This window comes from Alosa sapidissima, chromosome 24 (assembly GCF_018492685.1).
Source record: "Alosa sapidissima isolate fAloSap1 chromosome 24, fAloSap1.pri, whole genome shotgun sequence".
Lineage (NCBI taxonomy): Eukaryota > Metazoa > Chordata > Actinopteri > Clupeiformes > Clupeidae > Alosa > Alosa sapidissima.
In genome coordinates this window covers 29,127,083-29,138,317 of record NC_055980.1, presented here as the reverse complement: position 1 = coordinate 29,138,317, position 11,235 = coordinate 29,127,083, and the positions used below count along the sequence as shown (strand labels likewise).

The following is an 11,235-nucleotide window of genomic DNA, read 5'->3' as shown; positions in this document are numbered from 1 at the left end:
AACACAGTGGCCACCTCATTTTAGGTGGCCCCCCAAAACATGTCTGTGGTATATAGCATCTGGCCCGCACGGGAGTACGACATCGTCAAACTATAACCTCCGTAATTTCCCCCATTCATTCTCTATGGTGGGTCTTACACGTGTAATACTCTTTTTGTCCACTGGTGGTTGTTTTGGCGTTGTTTCGCGTTTGCCATCGAAAACGAAATGAAATGTATAGTAGGCCTACTGTACCTGCAAACAATGCTGACTGAATCAGTGCTCAAAGTATTCTAAAAGTTTATCAATTAATTGTTAATAACTAACTTCTATTCAAGTCATAATTCTGGAACTTTCTGGTATAATTATTTATATGTTTTATTCACTCGTTCAAATGTTCATACAGAGTTCACAAAGTTCTCATCAGGTGAGTGAAAGTTAGAATGGTGGTCATTTCAGATGTTTCTGCCACCGCTTCATAAAACTCATAGTTTGAGAACTTTAAATTATTTGTTGGATATTGCTTGTTCACAACTTGAGCTGTGTAGCCTATGCAAAGTTCAGAGTTCAAAATATACTTTTGGGACTCCCTGCTTATAGTTTTGAGAATGCTATTATTATTATTTCATTTGAGCTACATTTTACACTGATATGGCATGATGGCAATATAAACACAGATAACAATGGTATTAAATTGCAATAGCCTATAGATTAAATGTAATGGAATATTCAACTAAGGTAGACTGCCTTTGTTCACAGCGCTAAGCTATTTATGGTTACTGATATACTCAGAGTCTCTGGCCCTCTCTTAGAGCCAGGCATAGTGAGCTGGCCCTCAGAAGAAAAAGTTTGGGGACCACTGTCCTAACATCTCAAATCAAGTAGGAGACAGAGGGACATCCTAACATCTCAAATAGGAGACACAGGGACGTCCTAACATCTCAAATCAAGTAGGAGACACAGGGACGTCCTAACATCTCAAATCAAGTAGGAGACACAGGGACGTCCTAACATCTCAAATAGGAGAAACAGGGACGTCCTAACATCTCAAATGAAGTAGGAGAAACAGGGACGTCCTAACATCTCAAATCAAGTAGGAGACACAGGGACGTCTAACATCTCAAATCAAGTAGGAGACACAGGGACGTCCTAACATCTCAAATCAAGTAGGAGACACAGGGACGTCCTAACATCTCAAATCAAGTAGGAGACACAGGGACGTCCTAACATCTCAAATGAAGTAGGAGACACAGGGACGTCCTAACATCTCAAATGAAGTAGGAGACACAGGGACGTCCTAACATCTCAAATGAAGTAGGAGACACAGGGACGTCCTAACATCTCAAATAGGAGAAACAGGGACGTCCTAACATCTCAAATCAAGTAGGAGACACAGGGACGTCTAACATCTCAAATCAAGTAGGAGACACAGGGACGTCCTAACATCTCAAATCAAGTAGGAGACACAGGGACGTCCTAACATCTCAAATGAAGTAGGAGAAACAGGGACGTCCTAATATCTCAAATAGGAGACACAGGGACGTCCTAACATCTCAAATGAAGTAGGAGACACAGGGACGTCCTAACATCTCAAATGAAGTAGGAGACACAGGGACGTCCTAACATCTCAAATCTAGTAGGAGACACAGGGACGTCCTAACATCTCAAATGAAGTAGGAGACAGAGGGACGTCCTAACATCTCAAATCTAGTAGGAGACACAGGGACGTCCTAACATCTAACAGGGTCAGGATCACAGGGATGTCCTATCTGCATATGGGCCTATAGCACACTCCGATGTTAGGATGACATCATCTGCATATGGGCTGTTACACCCCACCTTTACTTGGCCCTTTAGGGATGAACAAAGACCCACCACTGACCCCAAATCCTACTAAATAACAGGAACACCTTTTAAAATGTACCCAACCGGTGGGATTTATTACATGAAAATAAACCATAACAGAACACTACATAGACATGACAAAATCCCAGGCTGAGAGGCAGCAAGCCAGCAAGCAGTCCCCACACCAAAAGCCTCCCCTCAGAAACTGGATCCTGGAGCCTTTCACTCCTGATCATTCAGGGCCAGGTGCTCCCAATCAGGGCAGTTATCTGCAGCACACCTGAGCAGAGGTAGAGAGGGGAGAGAACAGGGACAAACAGCACGGGGAACACATGCACCCTTAAAACAATGAATAAATAGTTTTACACAATTACAAACATTCATCTAATAGCCATTCAGATTAATACAAAAATCACTGACAAATGTACAATCTTAATATTTATTCATTGTAACACATTTTGTTCCACAATTTCAATTGCAAAATGGGTACTATTAAGGCTGTATGTTTACACATACTGTAGGTGAATCAACAGATTGGTCAATTAACAGAGCATGGCAGTTATGACAGATCAGAAAAACAAAGGACTCACGCTTCCTTACTCAGCTTTAGCACAGCTTCCCTGACTCCCGAGTAAAGAAAAAGTAGTGAGTCTTCCGGACCACTTCTTAAATCTGCACTAACTAAGCCTGAGCTACAAAAGTGCAGAAAACATACCACCACCACCAGTATGAAAGACAGACAAACATACATTAGTCTCACCTTGGAACTTCACAAATTGCAAAAACAAATGTAAAAGGCTATATGCTTTACATACAAATGTTCAATGCACAGACCAAAACTCCGTCCACCAAACAAAGCGCACCACACAACTTGTAGTGGACTTATTAAACTGACTGATTAAACACAACTTGTAGTGGACTTATGCTGATTAAACACAACTTGTAGTGGACTTATGCTGATTAAACACTTGTCTGGCATTCAGCATTACTAAAGCATACGGTCACATGAAGGAGACAAGCCTCCAGTAAACTTTTTGCAATAAAACTTATACAATCTGGGACTGCTGCTGACAAAAAAAGGTGTTTCAAACAAGATCTTACAAAAGATGGGCCAATTAAGGTGCTGCCACTTGATTTAAATTGAGCAGCCAAATAAGTAGCCATACAAGTGGTTGCCACTCCCACTAGACAAAATGGCTACCTACCATGAGGTGAACAGGACAAAATCAAACGAAACAAACATTACTGCATTCCTGTAACACCTACAGCAACAAAGGTGACCAACACAAAAGTGGAGTGCAACAGTCACAGCCAAAAGGGTCAACACAAGTAGACCAACTACAATTGCTGCCACAGCAACACACAAAGACCCAACCAAAGTGATCTGCCACTACCACAACAAAATGGACACCATGTGGCCTTCAACCACATCTACAAGTTACTATGATGCACGTAGGGAACCAGTAACAAAGTGACTGGACAAAATTGGGAAGCCACACCCACTAAACAAAGATCCACTGATCTGTGGAGTGACTATATCCCACACAAAGGTCACAAAACCATTAATTAGCTGTGACTAGACAAACAAAAACACACAAGTGACCTAACCAAAAGTGGACTGCACAACCACGACACAAAATGGGCCACAGTGTAGTCAACCCCTACACACAAAATGTTGCCAACTTACACCTAAGCTGCAACCAACTAGTGACCCAACAAATGTGGAGTTCAGTTACCACAAGGTCACACAACACAAGTCACTGCACACTACAGTCCATCACAGCTACACAAACAGACATCACCTCACCTCATGGATGGTTCATCCCAGACGAGCCCCCATTTGTTACACCCCACCTTTACGTGGCCCTTTAGGGGTGAACAAAGACCCAGCACTGACCCAGCACTGACCCCAAATAACCCAAAGAACACGTTTGTTACGTTCCCCAGCTCTGGTGTTTGCTCCTACATGTGTTTGGCGCCCCCTGTTGGGTGCAGCGTCTTCTCCTTTACTTAATTGCAGGTGAGCCACACCTGAGCGAGGCCTACCTGCGCTATAAAAGGACTCTGGGACCGCTCCTGAAGGGGCGCACACAGAGAATGACATCCGAGTTACAGCCGAGCCTGCTGTCTCATTGACTTCCGTCTAGCCGTCCACCCGGCAGTAGAAAGCGTTCCGCTATCGTGGTTGCTAGTTATTGTTAACCTACTTATTATTTTGATACCCATTCTGTTAAATAAACATACCCCTATTTTTGATACGAGCTGATCTGTGTGCGTCTCCCCTTAATGTTAAGGGTGGTGTCCGACTGCCCGTAACATCTAGCGATCTGGGAATAGGCTACTGAAGGTAGGAGCTACTGCACCTCGCTGGCGTGTTTCATTGGGTTCCTTGGTTGAAATACAATGTAGCGTTTGCTGCGTTTTATTGCACAAAATTGCATCTGCGTCTGAACGGCAGCTGTTCCTGAAGTGCACTTGAGTGTTTTTTTTAATTAGCCGACTTTTTTGCGGCGGCACTTATATTCTATGAGTGTCGCTGCACCGCTGCTGAATACATAGTACAGGGGAAACACTGTGTGTGTGTGTGTGTGTGTGTGCAGACTTTGGTAAAAAAGAGCAGAGGGCTGATTTGAGTTATTTAATTTATTTCACTCTTTGATTTCCAAAACATTGAATGTTCAACATTTCAAAGTTTAAAGTCAGTTCCCATAATGTGTACCATAGGAGGTGGTGTGTGTGTGTGTAGGAGGTGGTGTGTGTATGTATGTGTAGGAGGTGGTGTGTGTGTGTGTAGGAGGTGGTGTGTGTATGTGTGTATAGGAGGTGGTGTGTGTATGTGTGTGTAGGAGGTGGTGTGTGTGTGTGTGTGTGTGATGCTCATGATAGATGAAAAGGCACTCAGGTTAGAAACACACTGGGGCATTAATGCACATAATCAGGCTTCATGCTATACACACACACACACACAGAGAGAAGCACATAAAGCACCTAAAAGCAGCAGGTCTCTCTCTCTCTCTCTCTCTCTCTCACACACCACACACACACACTCTCTCACACACGCACACTTTCTCTCTCTCTCTCTCTCTCGCTCACACACCACACACACACTCTCTCTCTCTCACACGCACTCTCACACACACACACACACACAGTCAGTCAGTAAGGTAACGATCATAAAAGGTGTAGGATCCCGACATGCTCTCGGCTCTGGGTCAGTTTGGTACAAATACAAACACAAATACACAACAGAAGAGTAAACACCAATAAAAACAAACCCTCTGCAGCCAACACTGGGAGGGACATGAAGGCTTTGGTCCTGGTTAGTCACTTAGCAGCCAACAACCCCCACATGACCTTTGTGTGTGTGTGTGTGTGTGTGTGTGTTAAGAGAGAGCAGTAGTGGTGTAGGGGCATAGCTGTGTGTGTGTGTGTGTGTGTGTGTTAGAGAGAGCAGTAGTGGTGTAGGGGCATAGCTGTGTGTGTGTGTGTGTGTGTTAGAGAGAGCAGTAGTGGTGTAGGGGCATAGCTGTGTGTGTGTGTGTGTGTGTGTGTGTGTGTGTGTGTGTGTTAGAGAGAGCAGTAGTGGTGTAGGGGCATAGCTGTGTGTGTGTGTGTGTGTGTTAGAGAGAGCAGTAGTGGTGGTGTAGGGGCATAGCTGTGTGTGTGTGTGTGTGTGTGTGTGTGTGTGTGTGTGTGTGTGTGTGTGTGTGTGTGTGTGTGTGTGTGTTAGAGAGAGCAGAAGTGGTGGTGTAGAGGCATAGCTGTAGCTCCAGAGAGGGCGATGCCCAGACTGTCCCCAACGCTGGCAGCAGCCATGGAGAACTCACGCTCACGATCACCCGTCTGGACACACACACACACACACACACACACACACACACACACACAGAGAGAGAGAGACATATCAGAACACACACATAAACACAATATTATATTACATTGTTTTATCAGAACTAGGGATCGACCGATATATCGGGCCGATATTTGCGTTTTTTACGTGTATCAGCATTCGCAATGATCCATCGCAGTGATCAGAGCTTTAATAATGAGAGACGTGTAGTTGAATATTAATTCGTGTTAATGTTTATCATGTACCAGACATACTGTGTATGCCTTACATGTTTAGAGCCGTTTGCTAACGTTATCATCATCAATCCAGTTCAATGGTGGTTCGTCAGCTACCAAACAGAAGTTTGTGTGTGCGTCTGGTCTGTCTCACTCAGTGGGACACACGCATCACAGCGATATGAGAGTGCTGCGCTACCTGAAGGAGAGATTTTAAAACTGAGAGATACGTTTTTATACCTTTTGACGTTGATGCCGTTTAGAACAGAAACATTTGACACCACGTTATTTTCCTCTGCTGATTTATGTTCTGTGGTTGACAAATCTGGCAGCTTTTTTTAGAAAAATATAGACATAGAAAAATTGAAACCATGCAGTCTAAAATGACAAATCAAGCACTTTATTTCAATAGCTACTTTTCAGGCTTATTGTTTTCTTAAATTATTTAAATGTGTTGACAAAGGACATTTTGTGATGACCTGAATTATGTCTTATAATATGTCAGCAAGCAATACATCATCAAGGCTGTGTTGTAAGATGTTGATGAAAGCATTTTGCACAGTTAACCATATCCAGTGCACCCATCCATAAGTTCAATAAATGTTCCTTTTTTAAATTGAGACTTATAACATTTGTTATCTTCATTTGTGTAATTATGTGTCATTTGTATGATGTAAATTGAGGGAGCAAAATAAAAGCAGTATCGGCTCCAAATATCGGCTCAAGAAAATCGGCAGCCTGTATCGGTCATCGGCTAAGGCTGATGGAAAAAAATCGGTATCGGTACTAAAAAATCCATATCGGTCGATCCCTAATCAGAACTACATTACACACACACACACACACACACACACCTCTTTGCTGATGTAGTAGAAGGTGTTGACTACAGTATATACACACACACACACACACACACACACCTCTTTGCTGATGTAGTAGAAGGTGTTGACTACAGTACACACACACACACACAGACACACACACACCTCTTTGCTGATGTAGTAGAAGGTGTTGACGTAGGCCGCTCCCCCTAGCAGTCCTTCATAGAGGACGATGATGAAGACCATCCACACACTCGGCAGGAACTGGTAATACACCGCCAACGTCAGCAGCACTGCGTTCACACACTACACACACACACACACACACACACACACACACACACACACACACACACACACACACACAGATAAGCTAACTACAGCCCCTTTGCCCACAGAAAAACATCTTAGTGTCCGGACTAGGAGTGCCCAGGTGGATCATGGCGAGAGAGGACCTAGGAGAGGACCCCATGCGGATCATGGCAGGAGAGGACCTAGGAGAGGACCCCAGGCAGATCATGGCGAGAGAGGACCTAGGAGAGGACTGAGGGGAGACCCTCTCGCTTCAATGGAAGTTTTTAAAATAAGTTAAAGTATATTAGAGACATGAGGTGGTATATGCTACCTTTCAACCGTTACCCTAGACTATCTCCTCTGTATGCACCACTAGACTATCTCCTCTCTAAGCACCATAGACTATCTCCTCTCTCAGCACCATTGCCAGTAGTACTTACTTCTCCTTGTCGCACTGTTTCCTGTTTTGTAAGTCGCCTTGGATACAGGCTACACAGACAGACAGACAGGCAGACAGGCAAACAGACAGACAGGCAGACAGGCAGACAGGCAGACAGACAGACAATAGTGTCACCTGCAGTGCAGAGAGGACCCCGATGCATCGGATCTTCAGGCAGCAGAGAGAGGAGCGGGAGACTAACACACCAGCCTGGTACAGAGTCTGATACCTACACACACACACACACGCACGCACGCACGCACGCACACACGCGCGCGCACACACACACACACACACGCGCACACGCACACACACACACACACACACACACACAGTTTTTCAATCACAAACCTGCAGTATTTGCGATGCTCTGTGTGTTATCAGGTGTCACTATGAGGAGCCATGAAAGTGTGAGACAGCGGAGACAGATGAGATCACAGAGAGATCTCAGAGTCTGAGATCATTATTAACAAAGTGGATGTGGCATAGCATGTCTGGAGACAGATGAGATCACACCAATTACATCAGTGTATCTGATATAGGCGGGCCAGAGGCGAGCTAAACAGATGACGACAACGCTGCGATGTCGAATCGGACGTCTGAATCAGTCAGTAAACATTGGTCTTAGTGTTATCCAATTGCATGCAATGTTATTTTCCTCCAGTTGGGCCATTTTCGTAATGCCAGACCCTAAATCGGTTATTTTACTCCACCTGCCACAAGCGAAAACTTCCAGAACAATCTGCTCAGCAAGTGGCAGTGGAATATAATAGAACCAAACACGTCTAGAGCACTTCTTACCGAATGGCCGGATCTAGAATAGGGCTGGGAGGGGCGATGCCCCCCCAAATATTTCTTCTGCCCCACCTAATTGGTCAATTTTAATTGACAGCTATTGAATCTGCCAATCACACTTTTCTAATTGTCCCGTCTGAATTTCGAGGCTGCTGATTTGCTGGTTGGATAGTATAAATACCGGAGCAGCAGTGTTCCCTCCCATTCCACACTGTGTGCATCACTTGCTGTTTCATACTTCAGTAGAGAGGGCTTAGCTATATTTCCATAAAGGTTATAGGCTACTAGATGTAAAATAGATTCTTGTTGCTGGTTTAAATAAAGACCTTTAACTGTAGTGTTAGTGTTTGTATTATTCTCGTTTTGAATAAGGTTTGTTTTTTAGCTAATGTGCATGTTAGCTTTCTAAGGTGATCTAGCCAGTTAGTTTGTTAACGTTGGTCATTCCTTAACTGTGTTATAAGCAGGGTGGGAATTTTACGGCGGCCACGTGTTTTTCTAAGCTTTTAAACAATGTTAGCTGCAAGTTGTTGTGGTAAACGGTTCGGGAGAAAAGTAACTTTAATTTATTCATATTACATTCTGCGCCCATCTCCCTACCCATTCATCTCGGTGGAATAATTCACAAATTTTTCCTGAACACATGACAAACCATAGAAGAAACAGCAGACCTTACCGAATACAAAGGTGTAAAGCATTCCCCTGTACAGTTAGCCATTCCAGAGTAATCCCGTTTTACATTTGCAGCAATGTCTAAATGCATGTCTCCAACTTTGGGCTTCAGGTTTCACAGTGTGTTTAAATAGTTCAATACATGATTTCATAACAGGCCAAATACAAAATAAATGTTACAAATATCGCCTAGATATCTGTAAATATTATTAACATCAGCTGACTAAGAGTTTGTCAAAGTAGCCTTAATGATCACAAAATGCTAAGCATGCATGTAGACTATTTGAGTTTCTTAAAGCTGTGCTTAAATTGTATTCATTGTGCCCACCCCAAATTTCTATTTGCCCCCCCAATCTGAGCAGCCTAGATCCGGGCCTGCTTCTTACGTGGCAGTGGAATATAATATAATAGAACCACACACACACACACACACACACACACACACACACAGATAAAAGTCCTACCATCGATACTGTTCAGCATGGGAGAGGAAGATGTCTGGGAAGAACAACAGCTCCAACTGCAAAGGAAATGAATGCAAAACACACACACAGAGTTATACATCAGTCTAGCAATGACAATAACACACACAGTTATACCTCAGTCCAACACACACACACAGAGTTATATCATAACCCAGCAATGACAATAGCACACACACACACACAGAGTTATATCATAATCCAGCAATGACAATAGCACACACACACACACAGAGTTATACATCAGTCTAGCAATGACAATAACACACACAGTTATACCTCAGTCCAACACACACACACCCCACACTAAACGGAGCGCTAAAGCCCAGGGTGTCACAGCACTGTTTATCCAGCAGCGGGAGCTAGAGGCCACTCACCAGCCCCTGGTTGATGAAGTACTCAGCAAAGTAGACCACTGCTAGAGGCACTATGAACCACAGCAGACCCTGAGGAAACACACACACACACACACACACACACACACACGATTACACACATACACACACACGATTACACACACACACACACACACCACCGCTAGAGGCACTATGAACCACAGCAGACCCTGAGGAAACACACACACACACACACACACACGATTACACACAGACACACACGCACACACACGATTACACACACACACACACACCTTGAGGATGATGAGTTTCTCGGTGAAGCTGAGGGCTCCTGTTTTCTCCGACTCTGTTCAAAGTAGAAAGGCATGGTTAGACAAACACACACACACACATCTGTTTTCTCTCCCTTCCTCTGTCTCTCTCTCCCTCCCTTCCACACACACACACACACACACACACACACACACACAAACACATCAATGCACATTGTCAGGTGGTGCCACCAGGTAAAATACTAATTTAAACCAAGACATAGTAGATTAAAAGGAACCAATGGTTGAAAAATATGTTGTACCTAATTATTCTATTAAACAAAATACTTTTTTAATTCGTAAAGTATTTATTCACATTTTAAATGTAAAGTTGGATGTTGGAAAACCAAAATACCCCCCCCCCCCCCATAAAACTCTAAAGTATTCACAAGCCGCCGCCTATAATACTATAAAGTATTCACAAGCTGCTTTTAATACCAAGTAGCCTGGACGCCAGCCGAACCTAGCCCCGCCCACAAGATTTGAGGTCGGGAAGTTCGGTCTGGACTTGTTCCGTTGTGGAACAACTATGCCTGTACCAGAGGTACACACACACACACACACACACACACACACACACACACACACACAGAAACCAGAGGTGGTCGGAGTCACAGTTTGGACCAGAACTCCTGAACAGTTTTGCTCAGAGCTGACAATGCAACTGTGTTTGACAGGACAGGTTGCTATTGACGATGTCTTTGTGACATTTAATTAAAAGTGCTTCATTCTTCCCGGTTCTTCCTCACGAAAACGCTGTTGTCAAAATGTAGACATTTAGATTCTCACAAGTCTGATGAAGAGCCGAAGGGCTCGAAACGTCATGTGTGTGGGGATTAAAGTCAAATAAAACAAAATAAACGGAGAGCAAGTGTGCGGACTTTTTTTCTTACTAGACATTTAGATTCTGCCATCACATGTTTCTGATGAATTAGGAGAAGTTGTGCATAACCAGAGCCATCATGAACATGAGGAGTTGTGCATAACCAGAGCCATCATGAACATGAGGAGTTGTGCATAACCAGAGCCATCATGAACATGAGGAGTTGTGCATAACCAGAGAGCCATCATGAACATGAGACACGGTTGTGCATAACCAGAGAGCCATCATGAGCATGAGGAGTTGTGCATAACCAGAGAGCCATCATGAACATGAGGAGTTGTGCATAACTAGAG

General features: G+C 43.8%; 1 protein-coding gene across 4 annotated transcripts in view; it reads right to left on the bottom strand.

The window, feature by feature from the left end:
* Positions 1-4,452: 4,452 nt before the first annotated feature.
* Positions 4,453-11,235, bottom strand: part of cln3 (CLN3 lysosomal/endosomal transmembrane protein, battenin) — a 23,265-nt gene continuing 16,482 nt past the window's right edge. Inside the window, exons 12-18 of one of the 4 annotated variants that reach the window (XM_042081802.1) lie at positions 10,042-10,094; positions 9,770-9,838; positions 9,375-9,430; positions 7,579-7,672; positions 6,876-7,016; positions 5,533-5,667; positions 4,453-5,241 (exon numbers count right to left, since the gene is read on the bottom strand). In XM_042081802.1, coding sequence (XP_041937736.1) covers positions 5,551-5,667; positions 6,876-7,016; positions 7,579-7,672; positions 9,375-9,430; positions 9,770-9,838; positions 10,042-10,094 — 530 coding nt within the window. In that variant the 3' untranslated portion in view covers positions 4,453-5,241; positions 5,533-5,550. The other 3 variants (XM_042081800.1, XM_042081801.1, XM_042081799.1) reach the window with 3 other exon arrangements.